At 38.1% G+C, this 24957-nt stretch overlaps 2 protein-coding genes across 13 annotated transcripts; one reads left to right on the top strand and one right to left on the bottom strand.

Annotated features, from left to right (window-relative positions):
• Window positions 1-2792, bottom strand: LOC140767133 (uncharacterized). Of its 2 annotated transcripts, none has more exons than XM_073106938.1 (3): window positions 2436-2792; window positions 1224-1370; window positions 1-430 (listed from the first exon to the last, which is right to left on the bottom strand). In XM_073106938.1, the coding sequence occupies exons 1-3, from the start codon at window positions 2703-2705 to the stop codon at window positions 386-388; spliced, it is 462 nt and encodes a 153-aa protein (XP_072963039.1). In that variant the 5' UTR covers window positions 2706-2792; the 3' UTR covers window positions 1-385. The 2 variants fall into 2 exon arrangements, with proteins under 2 accessions (XP_072963039.1, XP_072963038.1); XM_073106937.1 differs by having other exon boundaries at window positions 1-366.
• Window positions 2793-14144: 11352 nt separating this feature from the next.
• LOC140766571 (uncharacterized) lies at window positions 14145-24472 on the top strand. 11 transcript variants are annotated; one of them, XM_073105984.1, is made up of 7 exons: window positions 14145-16825; window positions 17118-17710; window positions 18256-18358; window positions 19230-21011; window positions 21126-22539; window positions 23004-23093; window positions 23892-24470. In XM_073105984.1, exon 1 carries the CDS (start codon window positions 14283-14285, stop codon window positions 16746-16748), a length of 2466 nt encoding a protein of 821 aa, XP_072962085.1. In that variant the 5' UTR covers window positions 14145-14282; the 3' UTR covers window positions 16749-16825; window positions 17118-17710; window positions 18256-18358; window positions 19230-21011; window positions 21126-22539; window positions 23004-23093; window positions 23892-24470. The 11 variants fall into 11 exon arrangements, with proteins under 11 accessions (XP_072962085.1, XP_072962083.1, XP_072962087.1 ...); XM_073105982.1 differs by having other exon boundaries at window positions 19230-20552; window positions 20847-21011; window positions 21126-24471; XM_073105986.1 differs by having other exon boundaries at window positions 21126-22305; window positions 22418-24471.
• The last annotated feature ends 485 nt before the right edge of the window (window positions 24473-24957 follow it).

Raw genomic sequence — 24957 nt, 5'->3', positions numbered from 1 at the left:
GGTACACTAAGAAAAGGTATTATAAAACACAAAAAGAAGAGTTCATTGTTGAGGATAAGTAGCTAATAAAATATTCGGCCAGCACTGGTGTCAAGTTGGAAAATTATAACAGAAGATATTATATATTCTCATTTCTGGATCAGGAGCGACAGCAAACTTGAATTTATCAGTAGTTCCAGAATTTAGATCAGCCTTCATTTCTGCGCTGTCACCTGAGCTTACTTTGTCGAACTGACCATTTGCTTGATCCTGCTAGCCCATGTTTGCAACACTTTCATTGTCATTGTCTGCGTCTTCTAAATCCAAGTTCAAATTTAGATCAGTTCCATTGCCATCTTTGTCAAGAACTTGAATCATTTCTGAAGCCTGGAATAGGAGACCAATCTTAGAAGTTCACTCTGATCTCAGGAAATGTGGAGACCTCAAGATCCTTGCCATATACACGTTCCAAAAGGAAAACATTTCAGAAAAATGATATCAAATCATTACATATGCTTTATTAAATGCTCACATCGAAAAAGAAGAGCTTGAAACTTAAAAATCAACACTGTCATGCCAAAATAAGCAAGATCATAATAAAACTCACATTGCATTTCTGAAATTTCTGGGTAAACAACACTTAGTCACTAGCTTCGCAAGGAGGAAAGAAAATGCTGAAACATAGCAGCAATTGTCTGAAAGTTCATAAAGTGCTTCTAAAGACACTGCTAAGTTTATGGCATTGTTGAACAGATGACCCCAAAAACCATCCTCCATACATTTTGAGCTACTAAAAAGAATCCAAAGGCACTAGGGTAGGTTTTAGGAATCAAACTTGACATGTTCAGGCAACAGGGCTCAATTTACCATGACATATATGGTAAAGTGTAAACTCATAAGTTCTCTTGAAGACGAAATTTTTGTTCATATGCCATGCAAGTATTGAGCAACCAAAAGTAGTATCCATAACTCAATTTGTTCTCCTACTGTTGCTCTCACATAGTTTCCCAGTATTTGTTGTTAGAAATGACAGGCAGAACAGAAGATATATGGTCTAATATGTGTAAAGAATAATATGGTTTAATGAAAGTCATAAATTAATTGAAAGTTTAAATCTGGAAATAGATGCTCCCATTGATGAAAAGGAAAAAAAAAAAAGATAGCACTTTAGTTTAAAATGTTCAACTATGGCAAAGTTTATATGTAGATGCATAATAGTTTTGTTGAAATAACGATCTAAATACCTGAGATTCTTGCATCGGGACATCATTCATATCAATTTTCTGATTAAAAGGCTCAGTTTTGGGAAGGGATGGCTTAGCATCACCAGGTTTATTATCGTCTCCAGACTTGGCAGTAGCCACTTGTTTTTGATCTTCAATTACAGAAACCTGTAGTACATATAAGAGGTTGTAAGAATAAACTGATGGGCCTGACGCAACAATAAGATGCAGAATATTACACTTTCTGCCAACGTAAGTTTAATTCAACTCAAAATAGTACTTGAAGAAATTTCACTTGGCGTACCATTCAGAGGGCATAACTAATTGCGACAGTTAAGAATTGCCACTCTTATTGGCACAGAACCAGCATTTAAACAACCTCTGCTAAGTAGTAAGAATGCCTAAACGTTTTACTGACCCAATCCCTGGGATAGCAAGAGTTTCTTGCACTAGCATGCACCTTTTACACATAAATGGCATGTCAAAGAATAACCCGTTGGTTGACTGATTAGAAGACAAACAAAAGATACAGGCTTTTAGCTCAAAGTATGGCCTTCCTACCTCTACATCCCATACCTCCTAAATCAGTTATGCATGGCAGGCTAAGAAGAAATCAAGCCAAATGATTAACTTCTGTTTTCTAAAATCACGAGTCTTTTCCTCAATGTAGCACAACTCTAAAGTTTAACAGACTTAATTAAACAAATGAGAGTTCCATTATCTACAGGTAATCGTTTGTCTTTTTATTCTTCTACCATCTTCACCACTGCAGCTTAGAATTCACAGAAAGCAATAAAAATGAATACATCTTCTCATTCTTTTTGGATTAAAAAGGTGACTTGTCTCATTGTCTCTGTCAAAACTGATGGAAGTTATCCAAATATCAAGATAACCAAGTAACAACTAACGAACAACTAAGCGAACCCAAATCCCAATCCAGCTAAAACAAGTAAACATCAAAACTTTATAACAAAACACCAGCATAACCAACACCATTATTCTACTTACAATAAGATATAACTCCGTTGCTACACTTCTGAGAGGGGAAAAAGAGAACCCTCAAAACCCTATCATCGTGACCACAAAATTAGCCACCAAACAGAACCCAAATCAATAAACTAAAACAGATCCACTTGCCCCTAAACTTACAATTCAAAGCCCCTCAAATTGATCAAACGGACCAAGAAAAAGGACAAAGAAAAGGATTTTTTATTTTAAAGTTAGATTACTCACCGGAACGTAGCGGCACGTTCTCACATGCAACTCCTCGGAGTTGAGTCCTTCGGAGGCGCTGCCGTTGGTCGGGGTCCACTTGTAGATAAGGAGATTGGAGCGGTTGTTGCTGTTATTGTTAGTCTTGGCGTTGTTGGTGGTGGTGGAATTAGGGTTCGGGTTAGAGAACGGGACCCACCTCTTCTTCCACTTTCTCACCGGTCCGGTGAAGACGGCGGTTGGGCAGAACCGAGTTGATGACCGGCCAAGACGCGCTCCGACGCCCTCCATGGAACCGGTGACACGAGAGAAGTGGAGGGGAGAGCGGAGAGACGAGTGTTTTTTTTTTTTTAAATTTTTATTATGCTGTTTGGCCCCTAAAAAGTTGACACTTTATTTCTTTCTCTGCAGATCAGAAAATAAATATATATTACATTTACACCCCTGACGTTCTAGATATTTGCACGTCAACTCCCGCGTTTATTTTTGGTGGCAGGTTGAATTCGTCAACTATGTAAAAATTTTAAAAATGCTGAGAGACCGGCCAAGCTCATCTCAGGCTCTGCTTGACTCCATAGTTAATGGAGCCAGCTCAAAAGCAGCATAGGTGCCTCCTGATTCTTCTAAGTAGTTCAAAGCTCCTACCTAATTCAGTTCAGTGATTGGGAGGACATTGGAGGAAATCTTAGGCGAGATCAAGAAGCTGCTTGAGGATTGTGCGATAGTGGATCCTGCGATTCTAGCACACTGTAGAGTGAAGTGGTGACTTTCGTTGTTTGGGAGGTTCTTAGGTAGAGCTATTCTATCACTTAGGTTGAAGATGATGCTGGCTAAGTTATGGAATGCAATAGAAGGATTTGTCGGTGCCCGTTATGGCAGATGGTTTCTATGTAGTCAGATTCGAAAAAGGATGAAGATATGCTTTGTGTTCTTACCAACGGTCCATTGACATTGGAGGAGAGGGCTCTGAACCTTGTAAAATAGAGGGACGATTTTAGACCAATGCTGAAAGATTTTATTATAACTCTGATTTGACTCTAACTACCATATATCTCTAAATAATACTAGGAGCTAGAAGCATGGATATCAATGGTGATTTTTTTTTTTTTAGCAAACCTCTTAGGGTGGATGAGACTACACCGAACCATACGCAAAGCAGATTCGCTAAAGTTTGTATTGAGATCAACCTTAGCAAGCCACTCAAATGAGTAGTTTGGCTCGGGCCAAAATCTGCTAATTTGGAACATAGGGTGGTTTATGAGGGCGTTCCTTCCTTCTTCTTCTAGTGTGGGAGAGTTAGCCATATTGCTAGCCGTTGCGCATCCAAAAAGGTGGATGCAAAGGGTCATATGCATGAAGACATGAAGATGAAAGAGCTTAGGACTGGTGAAGGTTCGTTGAGAATAGTAACCAGAGATGAATGAGATAGGGAAGGAAGAGGGCCACACCTTTGGCCCTTAGATGAAGGTACAATATAACTTTGGTCAACAGTTTAGTACGGAAGTCAAATCAAGTATTTAGAGGTGTCGTCTTAGAAGGGGTGGATGTTATGGAATGGAAAGGCTCATCCTGATGTGGATGATAGGCTAGGCACTAGGAGTCGAAAAGGAGAGGATCGTCAAAGAAACGAGGCTCTTGCTGCAAAAAGTAACTAGACTAGAGCTGAAAAATATAAGGAGCTTTACCATAACGAAACATATCGATTACTTAGAAAGTGAAAGAAGAGTCGTCCAGGATCTCCGTTGATAAAAAGGGAGAGCATGGTGATGTGACAAAGGGGTGCTAGAAATATAGAGGAAGTGCCTCGTGAGCATCCTTCCTCCGTCGGTGGGTCACTGCACCACATGATGAAAGAGGATGTAGGCATACAAAGCGGTTGTATGGATGTAGCCATAAATAAACATATTAGTGGGCTTGCTAGTTAAAGACGAAAAGAGAGATTTGTCACTATCAAGGATAGTTTGGATGGCAATGTAGAAAAGACTATAGCAATGAGGAAACTATTGGGGAAGACAATCAATCTGTAACGCCCCCGCCCGGCACGGGCACGTGCACGCCCACGCGCCCACACGGCACGCGCGGCGCACGCGACAGGTCGGACGGGGCCCGTCACGCACAGATACACTCCTGTGCACATACAATCATGACATCATCAAATAACACCTGCTAACATATCCATGATCACATAATCCATCACCAAATAAATCATACTCTTAACCAAATAAACCTGTTAACATATGAATATCAAAATACACAATAATATACACTAGACCGCTACATAATCTGGCAGGACCCACACAGGCCACAACAAACCATCAAGATACAACTAAACAACTGATACAAGAGTACACTATGATTCGACCTGTATTATACAAATCATCGTCTAATACAAAAGAGTACAAATATCAAATACTGGTACAACTCAATTTCTATATAAACTATCATCTATGCCATCTCGCATCTATAGCTCACCTCATCATCACTCTAAAATATCTTCTCAAGTCGCTATCACGTACCACATATCTGAGGGGTTAGAAAAGAAATAAAGAGAGTCATGAGCAAAAGGCTCAGTGAATAGACCTTACCCCGAATCAGTGATGCCAAACAGAGAGTAAATCATGTACTGGATAATATGAATCAGAAAGAGTATCATGTCATGAATGAGTAAATGAATGTGTCCTCAATAATATATAAATGAAAAGTAGATAACACGTCATAACTGATAAAAGTATATAATCCTCGACCATGAGTAAACAAATCTCCATGTCATCTATCATCATAACTCTCTCTCAAATATGACACATGATGCATGCCGACCATGACCATGTTATGATATCAAATGCAATCATATGTGATGAATATTGACCACTCGATAATCAGGTAATCAAATGATAATGAAATTATATGCATTTCTCAATATCACGATCATCTCCGACATCTCGGTATAATATCATCATACTAGACCACTGTGCACAGTCAACACCCGGTACCCGGTCTTAACATCATGCCCGAAGGCTCCGAGCATACTCTGCCATCCGCAAGGAGTATCTCAAATATAACCGTACCCTGCCATCCGCTAAGGGTATCAACATCCATCCAGACCGGGCACCCCACATAGTTGATAGAAACCTCGTGAGGATAACTCGCCACATATGCCCTGGCGAACGGCATGTGTCCGATTGTCTGTGCGCACAGACTCAACTGACCTCGGACATGGGCCACGAGATATCGCATATCAGTGACCATAATCATCAATCCAGGCACCCCTAACCCTGGCGCCTACTCGGGTATCCCTACGCTTTCTATCAACTATTCTATCAATCATATTTCATGCTTTCTTTTTAAATGACAGATCATATGCATATATCCAGTACAATAACGAGTCAATGCATAATAGGAATTTAGGTGGAACAGGAATCAAGAGAAAAATGCTGCAATGTAGTCTCCAACCATGTATCTAACACATGCATACTCTCGCTAGTCTATCACATGCACACTCATACTAGAAATCATCTCGACATAAAATCATAACAGTATAATCATCTCCAACCATCCTTATTTATCATTATCATACTTATATCAAAGATCAGCCTAATTACATACATGATAAAAATATGCTCGACGGTAATCATCTCTAGATAAAGTCATATAATCATGCTGGAGGTCAAAACATGCATGTACATAATATATAATATAACCTAATTTGAGAAAGGGATCTAGGGGATAAGACTACTCACACTGATAAGAAGATACAAACCACGTATCCCTTACATCCGCCCATCAACCGTGTGACACTTCTCGCTAGCAATGACAACGGGGTCTTAAATAAGGGGTTCGGAATCTGAAAATATTTAAGTAACATAAAGTTAGTTGTTTATCCCATTATAATCCGTTCGAGTAAAATATGATGATTTATTAGATTTTAGAATTTCTACTTAATTTTATAATTGGCTAGATTTTTATTATAAATAAAATATAAATATAGATAAAAGCCTAATTATAATTAAATTATATCTTGATTAATTGGGGATTATGTAGTCATTATCTTATTTGTTACAAACTAATAATGTATAACAAATTAATAGAATTACTAAAAATGTAGATCATAAGAATATTAGAATATAAATCTAATAATTATAATTTACAAATCTATCTATTAATCTAATAGATATGTAAATAAATAAATAAATATAAGTATTACATATATTTATACCTAATTAATCATTAATGATAAAAATTATCATTAATAAAATTATATTGAAGGATATATAATATTATTAACATAGTTCATGTCTAAATAATCTATTTACATTAATTAAGAAGAAAAATACCTAAATAAATAACCTAAATAAACTAATTAATTAATAAATTAAACACATCTGCCATCAGTGCTGGGCTCGGCCCAGCACTATCTGCTACAGTGTTGGGCCGAGCCCAACACTGTGCAGAAAGAAAGAGAAGGAGCTGAGGAAGAAGGAGAAAAAGAAAGAAAGAAAGAAAGAAGGAAAGAAAGAAGAAGAAGAAGAAGAGGAAGAAGAAGAAGAAGAAGGAGAACAGAAGAGAAAGAGAAGAAAGAGGGGAGGTGAGGGAGGCGGTTGCGGACCCGGGCCGGCGGGGAGGGCACCGGCAGCTGGTGGCCAGCCAGCTGCCGGCCTCTCGCCGGCGGCTCGGCTGCGACGGGCCCGAGCCCAAGGTAAGAAAAAGAGAAAGAGAGAGAGAGATAGAGAGAGAGAGAGAGAGAGAGAAGAAGAGAGAAGAAGAGAGAGGAGGAGAAAGAGCTCACCGGCGCTCGTGGAGGTGGCGACGGCGACGACCGGCCTCGGCGAGAGAGAGAGAGAGAGATATATAGAGAGAGAGCCTCGAGAGAGAGAGAGAGAGAGATAGAGAGATTTAAAGAGAGAGAGAGGGAAGGCGGTGGAGGAGGAGTAGTGGCGGCGCCGGGGCCCGCAGGGGCCCACCGCGGCCAGCTGGCCGCAGCCAGTTGGCTGCGGCAGCGGCCGCAGGCGCGTGGCGCCCCACCAAGCTGCATGAGCAGCTGGCATGGGCACGAGGCCGGCCACAGTGTGGCCGGTCGCGTCGTGCCCATGAATTTTTTTTTTTTTTTTTTTTTTTTTTTTGGGATTGGGTTGTTACACAATCAATGTCAATGGTAGGTGTTATCATTCACCTAGGTGATGGATGTCCTAATAAGCCCGGATAGCATTTATAAAAACAGTGAAAATGGCTAGGGTAAAACCTTTCTTCTTAGCAGAAGTTTACTTAAAAAATGTCCTCCATAATGGGATAGCTTCTATAAGCAAAGGACTAATTAATTGACAATAATAGTTTTGTCTAAAGACTCATCGACAGGCAGTACACCAGCTCAAAAGGGTCATTGTTAGGAAACAAGAGTAGTAAGAACCCATATGTAATCATACTATAGTTCTTTACAAGCACCAGGAGATAGATGGGATAGAGGTGGACGATACTTTGATTATTGAGTCCCCATCCATAAAAAGGGGTAAAGCAGCTTAGCTCTCTTATCGAGAAGCCTACATTTTCTTTTTCGTATTACTAGTTAAGACTGTAATAAAACTATTAAGAAGAAACACTGTCTAGACTTTGTCAAAAAAAAATAAATGACATATCTTCTTGTAAGTGATAGACAGACAATTAATGCTTGTAGTGTAATCTTCAGTTAAATTTTGAACTCTTTTGAATAAAAAAAAAAGTCAGTTCTTAGTCGCAGCATTTCCAAAGTGATTGGGATCCCCCTCCATAAAGGTTGTTTCTCCATCTACCAGATCCCTCCTATCTTGTGTGAAGAGTGCTTCCTCGAGATCGGTCATTATTTCCCCTGAGCGTCGTCAAGCCAGTCAAGCAGAATAGCGGCACAACCTTATTAGAAAATTCTTAGGCAAACACTCATCCCTTCAATACTTTTCAAAAGAGGCTAAACTGAGATGGGCTATAACATATGAGTTCCAAGTAATTTATATGGCAATAAGGTTTTTCACCTTCAAGTTTTTTGACGAGGAAGACATGCTCAAAAAGCTTACAAAAGGGACCATAGATCTTCTAAAGTCTGGTCATAACCATGATGCTTTGTCACTCGAGTTTTCAGCCACTATCTAAGGAAACAAAAAAATAGTGATAGTGTGGATTTAGTTTATCGACCTCAAGAACTCGAAGTAGCAGGCTTTTGCCTCTTGACACTACGGGGTTGCATCATGATCAAGGGTCCAAATGACTCATCTTCCTCCTCCACATCTAGCCAAGATCTCGAAAGCTTCCCTAGCTATAATGAGAGCGGTTGTGATTGTTGGAACTTAAGTCTCAAAGTCAAGGAAGCTTACATAGGGTCTTGCACAGGCAGTTCAGAAGCATTCATAGTGATAGTTAAAGGGCATAGAGCAATGTGATGCCTAATGCAATCATATCTAAAATAAACTGTTGAAACATTCTCATAAGTAACAAATTGAAAGCACTTATGACTAAGCCCAAGATTTATAAATTGTTTAAAGAAAAGATAAATCAATCTCAATGCAAACACGTGCAAACCTCCATTTAACCCTCGCTTGAGCCTATAAATAAACTTTAAGAGGGTGATCGAAGTCAGAAAAGCAACGTCTTCGAGGATGTTGATCAGCCAATAATCAAATCAGAATTTGTTAGCTAGCAAAGATAAACCTCTAAAGGCACTGACATCTTGAATGCCTCTAACGGTATCCTTGTTATCATCATTCCTATGGACTCTTCTTTCCCTGGCAATGTTGTTTTCAATACTCCTGCTAGGAGTTTTCATCTAGCCCCGAAACTAGTATATTGCTTTTACCAGAAAGACCACAAGTGAATCCTCTTATTGTTGGATGATCCATAATAGGCTAAGCAAGTATTAGGGGTGCTGCTCATTCTCAGGTTCAGATTACGCATGCTAAAACTGACAAATTTTCTCTTACAAGCCTTTCATTTGATCAGATGACTAAATATCAAATCCTATAACTTCTACTAAGATCTCGAATATTCTCATATCCAATGGATAATATGTGACTTGATTGTATTGCCTCCTTCCCCTCAACTAGCAACTCCTTTAACAAACCTGATCACAACTCTCAAGACAATAGACTTAAGTTTTACCATCTCCCTTGTGGCCTCTCTTGCTATCTTTTGCTTCCCTCTTAGTTGGTCTTGGCTCCTCTCAACCCTTGCGGACAACCTTGGGCTTGTCATGAAGACCCCTAAGGCCGTTGAGCCTGCTTGAGTTTGTGCCTTTAAGGAGGTGGTGGTCATCCCTAAGGAGTCTCTCAGATCCCAATTAGATCGTCAAGAAGAGTGTGATATCTCCACCCAAAAGTACATTGCTAATCTCATGATGTAGGACTCTATTAAGTCAGATCTTATCCCTTCTTCAGTTGTTTGATGGACATTCTATTATAGAATTGTTGTAGCATTGCTAAAGGAAAGGAAGAGTCCTCGTTTTAAATTATTTTATCTATCTATTATCCTAATATATTTCTACCCATGGAATCCGATTTTAGAAACACTAAATCTATCTGTTCTCTATGTAGTTTAGCCAAAAGTATATATTTTTTTGAGGAAGTTGAACCACTTGAAACCATCGAGTTGGAAAAGCTGGAAGAAAATCTAAGGCATCCTTGTTCGACCAAAATCAAAATCTTCCTTTGAAAATCGTATTGAAACTAGGGGTGTTAAAATAAATGAGTAGCTCGGGCTTAACTTGACTAAAACTCAACCTCGACTCGGCTCAGCACAAGTTGAGCCAAGCATAAGCTCCAAATTGAGCCTCGATTTAAATTTTGAGCCGAGCTTGAACCAACGCCAACTCGCTTAGGCTCAACTCGACAGGCCCGTTTACTCCCTTTACCTCACCCCCACCCAAACCAATCTTAAGTAATTCAAGTAGTCCACCCTGACCCATCACAATTTACCCACCTAGTCATCCCATCACCCCACTCTTGCCCTCCCTCGTCACCCTCACCCCACCCTTGCCCTTACCCGTCATCATCACCCATAACCCCTGCCTCCTCTCCGTCGGCTTCCATCGGCTAGCCACTGCCACCTCATCCTCTTTGTTGGCATCCTCCTCCTCCTCCATCAATTGAAATATTTCATTCGGCCTCTTTCAACGATCTCCTCCATCAGCATTGGCGTCGGCGTCGGCATTGGCCTCCTTATCTTCCTCCTCTATCGATTATCTCCTCCAGCCTCTTTTGGTGACCTTGTCCTCTTTCGGCAAGTCATCATCCCCACTACCATCACCTCCTTATCCTCTAATCAAGCTATGGTCTACTTATGCCATAATTGACTAAACTACAATAAGGTGGCATTCACACAACACTCGAGATTTTGTTTCCTCTACTTAGGAATGCACAATTACACTCCCTCTGTAGGGTTTCTTAAAGCTCAACATTGACAGTTCATTTTTAGGCCCTAATAAGCTAGGTATGGCAAGCTTCAGCTTGTGCGCCTCATCTGGCTCTGGATCATAGCCGTTAGTAGCTTTAGTTATTTTTTTTTTCTCTATTATGCTAGTTGTTGAATCCTTCACCCTTCATGAAGCGTTGCCTTGAATAAAAAACTATTGCATCATTAATTTGACCAATGAAGTTGATTTTATGCTCATCATTAACATGTTGAAGGCACCCTAGTCGATTACTTCACTCATTGAAGATTCTTTCTATTTCATTATTTTCTACCATATTTATTAAGAAGCTCATCAATCGTCCGGCCGATTGCCTTGCTAATGCTGGTAGAAATATGAGCTATGAGTGTACTTGGGAAAGGGCTTTCCGTGATTCACTTATCCAAATATATGAAGGGGGGAGTGCTAAAATTCATATTTAAAATGAATTTAAGCTCTATTTTAGGGAGAAACATCTTTTATTTAGAATAGGTGATACTTTAATAATATTTTCATAACTAGTTAATTTTAGGTATAACCACAAGAGGTTAATTTTTAATATACTCAAAAAAGATTAAGTGTCACAATAAAGTAAACAAGATGGTCTGTATAAGAATGGACAAGAATTCAAGGATTAAGTCTAACAAACCCAAACTTAAATTTGGAAAATAATTTACATGAAAAACTAACCCCCATAATATATACTTAATTCATATATATATATATATATAGATATATCAACCATCATGAAAGCCAAAACAAAAAAAGAAGAAAAAAGAAATAGATATATGAGCTTGTATTTTTATGGATTTATGATAAGTTTATGTGGATTTACAGTAGTTTTCTATAGATTTACAAATATTTTTCTACATTTCTTTTTGAGATTAGACAACATAACTTTTTTGTAGATTTAATAGTGTTTTTGTATGAATTAAATAGTGATTTTCAGAAATACCTATCCATACCGTAGATGAAATTAGAATATTGACCAATTTGCCATTTCTGCTTATAATAATAGGATAGTTAAGTGATCTAATTAATAAAAAAATATTTTTTAACCTTCAGCCCTCCCGCTCCTCTACCTCCTCCTCCTCCTCTTCCTCCAATTAAGCACCCCTCCAACCACCCACCTTAGGGATTACTTTGCCGGTCGAGAGTGGCGATAATCGGAGAGATGGGAACTCTTCTCGATGCTCTGGCTGTCTAGGGATTCACGTCTTCTTCCACTTCCTCATCTCTGACTTTGATCTCAGCTCCATCATATCTCCCTTCTCCCTCTAACTATTGTCATTTTCTTATGGATTCCATTAGATTTAGTCTCGACTTGCTAGATTACTTTGGGGAATTCTTTGCCTCTAAGGAATCTTTGCCTCATTTCTTGCTCGCCTTGTCAATTTCTTCGATTTCAAAGACACAATGTCGTAGCCGGCGCAAGCTCGTCGGCTGGAGACTAGTAACCTATCTGCCACCATGTGAGTAGAGAAAGATAAGGAACAAGAGAGAGGATTCCAAAGGGTAAGAGGAGGATTTAGTTACATAAGAGAGAGAAAGAGAGTATTTTTGTCATATAATTGTCATGTGACTATCACATAGTGAAAAAAACTAAAACTTACCTGAATACTTAGATATAATTAAATTATAAAGTGAGATATTTGTGATAGTTTGGAGAATCATTATGTACCAAAAATAAAATAAAATTCAATAGTCATTGTGAAAAATAATGCTAGTTTAGTAGTTAAAAGGAAATTATCCTAAAAATTTAATATATAATCACATCTAAATATCCCATATATATATAGCCAGTCTATGGAGCAACATATATGCATGTATTTCTATCTAGGTAAAAGCTTTTCGGCAAGGGGAATATTTTCTCTAGCGACAATGAGAAGGCTCGGTCCAGATTTTGGAGACTACTTAGATAAGTTGTTCTTCCATAAAAATATGTGTTGTTAAACAAATCTTTTATTTTCTTTCATATTTAGATCTGAAGCAGTAACAATTAACCAGATTAGTAGGATTTTGAAAACTACGCAAAAGAGTATCACCAACATGCATGCGTAGAATGTGTTACCTTTTGTCCATTAATAGATTAGTTCCTTATCGTATTGAGGAAACCTTATAAGTAATCAGTTATAGTTTCTCAGACCTCCTGTCGATAGATTTTCAAATACTTTCATCTCTTTTTCTCTTTAATTCCTTCAATGTTTAAATTTGCATTTGATTTTTAACTTGCTCAAGGGTTGTTCATTTGTTTGGCAGTTTATCTGATGTTCATTCAGCCAACGATGGCTGTGCCAACCACCGGCCAGCACGACATGACACAACACGGCACGTGCCATAAGAGGAGAGAGAGAAAAAAGATACTTACCTTCGCTTTCGCCATCGCTGCTTGCTGATCGTCGTCACTAGATCCACAACTTAAGTTTTAACTGATCTCTCTCTCTCTCTCTCTTAATTTCTCTCTCTCTTTCTCGGTCTCTCCTTCTCCCTCGGGCTAGGGCACCTGATGGCGATGGCGATGGCAACAGCGACGGCGATCGGCGACGGGTAGCTCGACAGCAAGGGCGAAACTATTAGGAAGGGTGCCGTGCAGCACCCCTCGTGTTATGTGTCGATACACTACCGGCACGACCATCCATGCATTCATCCTTACTGTATATGATCGAGAAGAAAGCTTATTTTGTGGCTAGCAGTGGAGTTCACCTGCATTTTGCCTTTAAAGTTGATTGTTATCCTTGTTACAAGTATTGTAGCTTAGACCATTTTCCTGGTATGCAGCTATTTCATCAAACATGACAATATTTCTTCTTTTTCACTTTCTATATCAAACTTATTTCAACCTTTTCTAGAGAATCCAGACTTATAATACTTTCTCCTTTTACTCTCTCACTAAAAAAAAACTAATTATATATTATGACTCACATTTTGTGAATAGTAAAAACTAAATAATTTAGCTATTTAATTACTAACTTATGATACAATAACTGAGCTTACTAAAACATACTTTCTTTGATACTAAAACAGTAAAAAAGAAAAATCTAACCTGGCCCGATAAGATGATCTTTTCTTAGATGGTTAGACTAAGAAACCAAAGCTTACCTTTGAACCTTTCTGAGAGCCGTAAGCATATTCTATACGGATCGAATACGAATACATTTTGAATATGCATCCGATATGTGCCAAAAATATTTTTCAGAGTATTCTAATTTTATATTAAATTATTTTAATCCATGAATACGGCTGAGATACGGGCGGGGATACGTTTCCAACGTTAAAGGTTTAAATCCGGTAAGCTTAACGTTTTAACCCGTTAAGCTGGTTAAGATCGACCCATTTCCTCTTTCTTCCCGCGCGTACCCTAGCTGCCTTCCTCCTCTCTCGGCGGGCTTCGACGGACGAGAAGTCGATTGCGTTTTCAGGTGGTGGATTAGTTTGAGCGAGGAAGAGAAAAGTCTGCTCCTTTTTGGATGAATCCATCCCAATCTCTCTTTCGCCGAATGCTCCTCTACCGGGAATCCAAATCAATCACCAAATGGTCGTTTGGGCTTCCAAAGATTGCTTCTTTCATAGATAGGAATCAGTCGAACACTCGGAATTCTTCTCGGGTTTTCTCAGCAATTGCTGCTCAGTTTCATGCGGTAGACTACTCGAGCGGTGACGAGAAACCCAGTTCAGCTCAGGTTGTGAGGACTTTGCGCAGTCTCTGGAGGAAACCTAACGTCGCTCTCGCCTACTTCAAGGACAACGAGAACGTTGGATTCTGCCACGACCTCTCCACTTACTTGGAGATCATCCGCGTATTGGCCGGTTCGGGTCAGAAGAAGAAGTTAATTTCGTTGTTTTCTGATCTTATCTTGTCGAATGGTGGACTGGGTTTCGAGGTCTCGGCCCTTTTCCATTTCCTTGAGCAAGCTTCAGATGGTTCGGATGCGCTCGTCTTCGTGTTTGATGCTCTTATTAAGGCCTACGCCACTTGCCGGAATCCGAAAGAGACTACAGATATCTTCTTCCAGTTGGGAAAGCTTGGATTTTTACCTTCGATGAGGTCTTCCAATTTCCTTATAAATTATGTGGCTGAAAACAGTGATTTGGAGATGGTGATGGAAGTTTATGATCAGATGAAGGGATTCGGAATAAGTCCGGATGCTTATACATTTACCATACTGATCAAAGCTTTCTGCCAAGCAGGGAAATCAGATGAAGCACTTGAAATTTTGAGCGAGATGAAGGAAATGGGAGTAAAACCAGACCAAATGACGTATTTGACGTTCATTGCCGGTATGTGCACGTGTGGGAAATCTAGTCTCGGTTATGCATTTCTTGAACAAATCAATCGAGAGGGTGTTCCTGTAGGCATTCTTACTTATAATAAGTTAATTTATGGGTTATGCAAGGAGCACAAACTACAGGAGGCTGAAAAGCTTTTGGAGGCTATGGTGAAGCAAGATGTGCTCTCTGATTCTTATGGTTATGGTTATCTTATTCGAAGTTACTGTAAAGTAGGAAACCTAGTAAAAGCTTTAGATCTTTACGAGGAGATGGTCTCAAAGGGCATCCAAACAAATCCTCTCATTGTGAGCTTTCTCCTTCAATGCTTCAGGAAGTTAGGCATGGTTTCTGAAGCATTGGTGTATTTTCGGAAATTTAAGGACTCAGGGCTTGACCTTGACAAGGTCCTCTATAACATTGCGATTGATGCTTATTGCAAGCTTGGTAACATGAGAGAGGCAGTGGAGCTGCTTCAAGAAATGAAGAGGAATGGGTTGGTACCTGACAAAATCCATTACACATGCTTGATTAATGGGTATTGTCTCAAGGGAGAAATTTCTAAAGCTCAGAAGGTGTTTGACGATATGCTGAAGAGCAACGTAGAGCCTGATCTTGTCACATATAACATATTAGCTAGCGGATTTTGTAAGAATGGGTTTGTTGCGGAGGTATTTGACCTTCTAAATTATATGATGGATCAAGGATTGGAGCCCAATGCTCACACCTATGCTTTGGCAATTGAGGGCTTCTGTAAAGGAGGCAAGCTTAGTGAGGCAGAAATACTGTTCAGAGTACTAGAAGACAGGGGAATTGATCAAATAGAAGTTCTTTTCAGTGCAATGGTATCTGGCTACTTACATTTGGGGTGCACAGGACATGCGTACATGCTTTTTCTCAGGTTTTCTGAGCAAGGGAATTTTGTGGATGAGATTGCTCGATCAAAACTAATAAGCAACCTTTGTAAAGAGGGAAATGTTGAAGAAGCTTCCACTGTATTTAACATATTGTTACAGAAACACGTTATCCTTGACACAATTTCCTATAGCAAACTTATTGCAGCTTACTGTCAGATGGGAGATATGCAAAATGCTCGATTCTGGTTTGAGGATTTGATTGAACGAGGGCTTTCTGCTGATGTTATTTTGTACACCATATTGATGAATGGGTACTGCAAGGCCAACCGTTTGGAAGAAGCTTGTGGATTGTTTGATGATATGAGAAAAGTAGGAATTATGCCTGATGTGGTCGCCTACACCGTAATGTTGGATGGTCATTTGAAAGAAACCCTACGGCAAGGCTGGCTGGGCATTGGAAAGGAAAAGAGAAAGTTTGAAATTAGAGCAAAGCATTCTAAATTGTTGAACTGCATGAAAGATATGGAAATCGAGCCTGATGTAGTTTGCTATACAGTACTGATTAATTGTCGGTGCAAGATGGAGTATCTTCAGGATGCTCACAAACTCTTTGATGAGATGCTAGAAAAGGGACTGATACCTGACGCCTATGTATATACATCTCTTATAAGTGGTTACTGTAGCCAGGGGGAAATAGCAAAGGCTGAAACTCTGCTACAAGAAATGCTAGATAAAGGATTAGCACCTGATACTCTTACTTTCTCAGTCTTGGATCAAGGGATCTTGTGGGCTAGACAGATGCACCAATAATGGTAATCGTTGATGTGATTATGCTGATGGCCTTCTGTGGAAGAGCTTTTTTCAACTGTGGCATAGATATTGCAAAGGTAAGTACGACAACTTGCATCGTATCTCCTTAAAGCAAGAAAGGATTTTCTTATCCTGTTGAAACTGTTTATAAATGTTTCTTAAATTTAATATAGCGTACACTATATACGAAATATGAGCGAAGATTATCATTGATTATATTATGTCTGTGACAAAGATAGAAACAGGAGAAGTATATGTAATAAATTACAGCAGTGTAAGTCCATGCTATAAATTTCTATGTCTGCTTTTCTCCAGAAATCTTCATTCCATGCCAAATGAATGAATGACATATATCTACACTTCTCGTAGGTCCAGCAACATTGTTTATCACCTTTGATTTAACAAGCTCCCAGTTGAGTAACATTAAATGGTGCTACATAAATTCATTGCTGATCATTTTATGTAGTTGCCTACACCGTAATGTTGGATGGTCATTTGAAAGAAGCACTATGGTGAGGCTGGTTGGGCAGTTGGAAGGACAAGAGAAAGTTTGAAATTAGAGCAAAGCATTCAAAATTGTTGAACTGCATGAAAGATATGGAAATCGAGCCTGATGTAGTTTGCTATACTGTACTGATTAATTGTCAGTGTAAGATGGAGTATCTTCAGGATGCTCACAAACTCTTTGACGAGATGCTAGAAAAGGGGCTGATACCTGATGCTATGTATATACATCTCTATAACTTTATAAGTGGTTACTGTAGCCGGGGGAAATAGCAAAGGCTGAAACTCTGCTACAAGAAATGCTAGATAAAGGATTAGCACCTGATATACTTTCTCAATTTTGGATCAAGGGATCGTGTGGGCTAGGCAGATGCACCAATAAAGGTAATCGTTGATGTGGTTAGTTGATGGCCTTCTGTGGAAGAGCTTTTTTCAACTGTGGCATAGATATTGCAAAGGTAAGGATGACAATTTGCATTGCATCTCCTCAAAGCAATAAAGGATTTTCTTATCCTGCTGAAACTGAAGTATAATATTCCTCTAGATGTCTCATTTCATCCTTTTATTCAGGAAACATGGCTTCTGATTGAAAATACTATTTGATGATGCTGATGTATATAAGAAGCTTTGCTGCATCTTACTTTTGTGACCTTTTGCTTCTTTAGTGGTATACTTTTCACTTCATGCTAAGCAAATCATATACTCATAAAGATACTTAAAATTAGGTGTAAATTACCGCATCAAATTTGGTCTTGTCCTCAATTAGATTGCATGACCTGAAAGCACCTTTCTTCAGATTACTGTAGATGATCTACTATCAAGTGTTTCAAGAAAAAGATTTGAACTGATTTTGGCAGTCAATCACTATATGAGGAGGATTGTTTTTATTTTTACATATTTAGCTCTATTATATGTGGCAATGTCTTTTCTTTTTCTTTCTTTCCTAGTAGAAACCTTTCTTTTCATGGAAGCTTCAAAACTGAAATTAATGGATCTTCTGCAGCTTCGCCTGCAAGAGTTTTGGCTACAGTAGGGTACTTGTCAACCTAATGTTGGCATATGAGTCAAGAGCTATGTTGGACTGCAAGAAATTCCTGCAGCCTGAGGTACGTGCAATCTGCTACCAAACTCTAGGACTTGAATCATCTCCGTCCATTTGCTACAAAATCAAACTGCCCACTCCCTTCTTTTCTTCTATAATCAAGGATTCTAATATCGGCTGGTTGCGATCTGAATCAGCTAAAATGGATCAGGTTCAGTGATATCAAACCGAAATCAGTCAATTGATTGCTTTCAGTTAGGTATTGGCTGGATCCATCGATACCCGATTTGTTTTGGGTGGGTTCTGGCTGTTTCAGTCGAAACTGCCGACAAAGCCCTCTGACACCTGGGCGAAGCCGCAGAGAATGCAGAGGATGGTGCAACGGACGACAAGGGTGGCGATAGTGTTTGCATCAAAGTGGTGGATGCAGAGATCAATTGAAGAGAGCAAGAGAAAGAGGGAGACTGAGAGGAAGAGTGAAGTAGAGAGTGGGAGAAAGAGGAAGAGAGAGAGGGAGTGACATAGAAATTTTTTTTACTCTATGACTGATAATGACATAGGGGAAGCAAGAGAAAGGGAGGGAGGGAGGGGTGGGGAGAGAGAGAGAGAGACTTAACATTTAAGTGATTTATGTTTTTAAAATTTTCTATTACTTTTTTAAGCTTTTAATATATATCGAGATTTTAAATAATTTTTTAGAATAGTTATGTAATGAAAAAAATGATATTATTATGAAATCCGATACTAACAGATGAAACAACCAATCCATATCATTTTTTTCGAGCACTTGATTTTGATCCTGATATTTTGAACCTTGCTCTAAGCATAGGATTAGCGCTCAGTTTATTCTTGGGGTAAGGATTGCCCTAGATCACAATTCAGGGTTAGAATTTCTGTTTCTATTCTTCGCCTTCATCTAAACTCTCTCCTTGCAGCAAGGAAATCTTAGGGCTTGTGGGTGGAGGAATCCATGCACGATCTGTCACAAATGATGAATCTAAGCTTTGGGATGTGGTAGCCACTGCCCCTGCAGCAGTTGCTTGCTGCCAATGATCCAATGGGCTTCAAGAACTCTAGGCTGGTCTTCTCAGCTGGAGTCAGAGCGGCAAGCCGGGGAGGTCCAATTGGAAGGGCAAGAAGGCCCTGACAAGCACAACATGCCAGTGATGGCGACGATTGTGGCGCTAGTGTCTGGCTACAAGCCTCCTTGCCTGCACGAGCTCCAGTTTCAGAACTGCATCGAGGCTCTGCAATTCTAGTTGAAGAAGAAGTTCACCAACTTCAGAGCTCCCCTGGGATTCTTGCAAGGACTAGAATCAATTCTTTCTTGTGTATTATAACCCTGTTGTAGTGGATATTTGTCCTGTTTAATTTTGATTTTCTGTTGCAATGAACTTTTTCATAGATTGCTAGCTGAAAAAAGGTGATTCAGCTTATTATTCCAGGTGAACCCTTTTGACATAAAATAGCATTTTCTCTGGTTTGAATGATGTAAAGGAACAATGATCTTCATCCTTTTGGAGAGGCTGGGCTGGAAAGTTTGTTGGAAATGATGGTGTTCAAGGTGGCTGCAAGTTTTGGCTTTGTGAGTATTTCAAAAGGATGTATCTGCTCTTTTGGTAGGGCAAAACAGAATTGCAATCTTCTTTAGCAGTTTATCTGCTCAAGTAATAGCAGATATAGCCCTTTCTCCTTTTGAAGATCTCAAAGTTTGTGTCCTAACACAACCAATATTTGCAAATGGCTTGATTGATGGCTTCCCAAAGTAATATGCCTATGAAAGTTTCTTATCTCTTCTATCTGGTTTGATCGTAAGGTGCCATGTAAAATTTAACATGCTTCTTTTATAAGTGATTTCAATTTGATTTTGTATTGCAGCTTCTAAAGGTGGCTTTTGCCACTTTGATGTTGGAATCTTCCATGTAATGTCACAAACTCACAATTCCTGTAGTTCAGTGTTTTTCATTCTTGTGCTTCACTTTTTGAAATTAATGGAGGCTTAAATACCATGGATCTCTAATTAACATCTCAGTGCAGTTCTCCGCATCAGATGTTGAGTTGAAATTTTCGGTTAAACAAAAAGGAATATAATTTAGCATGGATCATGTAGAAGTGTTACCAACTTACTGCTGTTATGGCAGTAGTCACTGTGCAACTTCACTCTTATGTTGAAATATTTCCTGCAAATTCTTAGGTTCATATTGCTCAAATAAAGGATATACTCTGGAGATTGGCATTTATCATAATATTTGCTTCTAGTAAGTACCTTAATTTTGTTCTGAAGTAGCCTCACATTCTTTTAAGGAGAAATGCATGGTGTTTGTAGCTGCAATGGATGGTTATAAAAAAAAAAAGTAGATAGTGTTTCATATGCCCATGCACTTCAAAGGAAGTGGTGCTCAATTACTTTGACATACTAAGTTTTTGTCATTGAAGACTGTCTTAAGGGAAAGTGAATGTTGTTATTCGTTGTGTTTTCACTTTTAATCAGTTATATCATTATCTGCTAAATCTGAATCATAAGCTGACTGCTCGTGTGATTTCTATCATAGTGTTTCTCGGTTCTCCAAAAGAGAAAGGACTGCTCGAGCACTCAACAACTTGGAGTGACTTGCTTGGCTGGTTATGCATCTGGTCCTATTGGTACTATTGTCTCAAATCCTGCAGACAGCATTGTTGCTTCTCTTTACAACAGAAAGGCTAAAAGTATAATGAAGGTAAGATCTTTGAAGTTCTTCTTGGTTTTAAAATTTCGAAGTTCTCTTTGGTATGCAAATACTCATCCTACTATATGATTGTTTATCTAATATAATTACTTTGTACATTTTCAGGCTGTTAAGACTTAAGAGCATTGGAATTCCTAGTTTGTTCACAGCAAGCCTTCCGATTAGTATTACACTTGTTTGACCTGTTGCAACTTGTAACTATGCAATGGTTTTTCTACAATACCATCAAAGTAAGTACACCCAAGTTATGAGATTTATGCAGAATGTTAATTGCTTTTCTGTTTCACTAATCTGGGCCCAAATGTGCCCTTTTTTCTAATATCATTCAATGAGATTCTCTTGACTTTTACTTAGCAGATTAATTTTCAGAAATAATCTCATTTGTAATTCTGGTATGATAAAATTCTTTAGGGAAAATTATATTTTATTCCCCATGTAATTATGCCTAAATTCACTTGACCCCTCTATAATTTTATTTGTGTTAATTTACCCCCTTATAATTAGACTAACATATTTTTCAATATATTTAGCTAAACTATATGTCGAATTTGAAGATCCTGATTAGAAATAAAGTTATAGAGAAATAATTTTTCCATTTCAGATAACAAAAATATGGCATACATTGAATAGAAAGCTTATTCAATCTTCATTTTATACATTGAATATAAATATATGTATATATCTTTATTATCTAAAATCTGATTGATATTATTTTAGATGTATTAGAAAGTTTATTAATATGGTTTTGTCTCTGATAAATATCTTTAAATTCGACTTGTAGTATGATCAAATATGATAGAGAAAATAACAATTTCAGTTTGGATATAATTATAAGGGAGTAAAGTGACACAAATAAAATCATATGGGGATAAAATAAATTCAGGTCTAACCACATGGATAAAATATAATTTTCCCAATTTTTTATTTTGTGACCACAATCCAACTGTGGTATAGGAAAAGTTAGCCTTCTTAAAGTCTCTAGCAAGAAAGTTAATTATAATCCATAACATAATAGTATAATACACTATTGTCAACTGCAGACAATATCATCAATATACCTTCTTCTAGTTTTTCTTCTTTTTTTTCGTTTCTCAGTTTAAAGCATCCTTGTCATTGTTACATTTTTAAGGAGCTTATGGAGGAGATGGGGAATTGGGAGCTCAGTTGGCTGCTAGCAATGTCCATAATTGGATTGCAAAATTGCATCGAATAGATTCTCGCATCGTTGTATAGACATAATCAGTTTAATTTGGACACCGGACTCAGTTATTCAATAATTTACAGGGTAACAGCACAGTAACAAAAGTTCTGGCCGGTTACTTCTCTTGAAAGTTGTTTTTTCACTGTTTCACATACCCAACCTCCCAGATAATTCCTAATTACAATGTTACGAACAGACATGGATAAGCAGATTCTTAATGCCAACGAAGAGGCACTAAGCAGAAAAGAGATACTGGAAAAGGTTGAAAATTGGATGTCCACATGTGACCAAGAGAGCTGGCTTGAAGAGTATAATCGGGTAATGATACCACTTCTGAATATCAATCCTATTGTACTGTCATTAATAACTGTCTATTTTGCTGGGAATTGAACTTGGCAGTCTCAATATGGCTTTGTGATATTGATTACTGGAAACTTTATCCTTTTTATTTTGGTCCTATTATTTGTCCATTCTTTTCTGCCAAGGATATCCCCCAGTCAACTATTCCTTCATCACTAGCATTGCCTATCTGTAATGTTATGCTAGAGTACAGTTTAGTCTAACTCGCAATAAGTTTGTCTGTATGTTTTATACTGAATCAGCATTTGGTAACATCATTAGTGCATCCTTTTGTATATGACCTGGAACCAGTTGCAGTCTCATGGATACTACTAGCTTTATCTTTTGCCTAATTCCCAGGAAATCATACAGAGAGAAAATAGTCACATATGGAGCAAATGCTTGTGCTAGATTCTCTTAAAACGTAAGCTATTATTTTTCAGGACGATAGCAGGTATATAGCTCAAGCAGAGGTGGACATCTGAACCTCAAACGTGCAAAAAAAGCTCGTATATTGGTAAATAAAATTCCAGGTACTATAAATTTCTTTGTTGAAGGCTTGACATTCCTTATTTCTTTTTACGAAAACAAAGATCAGCTTTGTTAGGATTATTCCCAGGCTAACCTGTTAAACCTTCTTTTATTCCCTGAGAAAGTGAGAAGTACATGGCTAGATCGAGATATAGTGCAGTGCCAAGTAAAATATGTCTTTCCACCTGAGAAATTTTCTTTTTTCTAATTGAAGGATCCATTTCTTTGTTAGAAGATAAAATATCACATTGCTGAATCGCCTTGTTAGCTGCCCTGTCATGCTTATATGCATATTGGTGCAGATCGTTTTTGGATCAAACAATATGACTATGATACCTCCATGTGCAGTATACTGTGTACCGTGCTGTCATTATTTTACGAGATATATAGAAATTCTAAGTTTAAGCGATCGATATGAAAACTCTTTTATGTATATCTACTAATTTAGAATAATCAGTAGAATCTGTTTGTGCTTTTACTCAACTCTTGTTAGAACACTTAGGCATAATAAAAGCTTTCTTGTATAAATGGAAGATCCACCACTTATAATCTACTTGATGCTAACCTTGATAACATTCCCGTTATTCACTTAATTAACTTCATTGAATGCTTGCTATAGCTCTTGTTCGTATGCTGGTGTCCAAGTCCGTGTGTAGGAAGAGGATTGTGGAATGTCATTTACTTACGATAGTGCTCCTCTTCTAGTGATGCTAGATGAATACACAATTTTATGGCACCAATCTCTGTTGGCTGCCTCCTCTTCCTATGTCTGCATTCTGTTCTTGTTTTCGGTATCTCAGGATCAGATTGTCCTTAGTAAAGAAAGAAAAGAAGTAAATTGTTTCAACTTCTGGAAACACAATGACATCTGTGGAAGAAGAAGAAGAAGAAGAAGAAGAAGAAGAAGAAGAAGAAGAAAAGAAGAAAAGCAAAGAGAACTCCATAACAAGAAATTGATGGAAAGAGATTTCTTTCAAAAACAAAGAAAGACAGTGATAATGCATCAATTGGATGTGCATGGCTTCAATCATGTTCGAATATGATCGAGAGCCATTGGCTTCACAACTGTAAGCAGGGACGGGAAGAGACACAAATCATCCTTCAGCTCCAATGAATTATGTTGCCATCTCTAAAGAAGATGCATCTTCTATGCCAGTGAGCTGACAGTTCCAGCTTCTGGGCTAGGTTGAGATATGTACATTCTCGTAGCTGAATTAGGTTGGTAATGATTTCTTTTTGTTAAAGCAACTGTATGATTAATCCTAGAAGAGGCTTAGCTTATGTTCTTTCAAGCTACTAGAAACATATGCAGGGGTTTTATATTACTTTTTCATCTTTAGATTTTGTAATTTTTATGTTGTAGATGAATGTTACATATGAATACAAGCTTCTACTTCTCATTCAATCTATTTTTTAACTGTGCACCAATCCTTTCTTGCTTCCGGTGATGCCTCACATTTGATTACTTATTCCACCATATAGGCCTATAGTATGACTCAATCCAAACATTACATTCTCAAAAAAAGTGTACAATTTTTTATTTTTTGACCAAACTTCACCTATTTTTTCAATGGGTCCAGTACATTTTAAAACTTATACACAAGATTAAGTGTGTTTTAAAATCGCTGTCTCAATTAATAATTTTTAAATATAAGTCGCTCACTCGCTGAACCAAAAAATAATTTATATAAAAAAATCTCTATTTTCTCAAGTAATTTTAAAATTACTTTATTTAAAAATCACTCTTGCATTCTAAGGTCTGTCTCTATTCTATCTTGATGTATCTTATAAATTATTAGTTGCAAAGATATGCAAATAATTTAACCATTGGCCATATAAATTAGGTAAGAAAACAAATAATGTGTA

This window comes from Typha angustifolia, chromosome 9, assembly GCF_048772165.1.
Source record: "Typha angustifolia cultivar Huaian chromosome 9, ASM4877216v1, whole genome shotgun sequence".
In the NCBI taxonomy this organism is placed as follows: domain Eukaryota; kingdom Viridiplantae; phylum Streptophyta; class Magnoliopsida; order Poales; family Typhaceae; genus Typha; species Typha angustifolia.
Note: the sequence above shows the minus strand (reverse complement) of the source record. Positions and strands in the feature narration are given on the sequence as shown.

Excerpts from the sequence above, each read along its gene's own strand:
- LOC140767133 (XM_073106937.1), bottom strand. The coding sequence starts at position 2,705 with ATGGAGGGCGTCGGAGCGCGTCTTGGCCGGTCATCAACTCGGTTCTGC. Across the intron at positions 1,371-2,435 it reads GAACGTGCCGCTACGTTCCG|GTTTCTGTAATTGAAGATCA; the intron begins GTGAGTAATCTA and ends TATGTACTACAG. Across the intron at positions 367-1,223 it reads TCCCGATGCAAGAATCTCAG|GCTTCAGAAATGATTCAAGT; the intron begins GTATTTAGATCG and ends CTCCTATTCCAG.
- LOC140766571 (XM_073105989.1), top strand. The coding sequence starts at position 14,283 with ATGAATCCATCCCAATCTCTCTTTCGCCGAATGCTCCTCTACCGGGAA.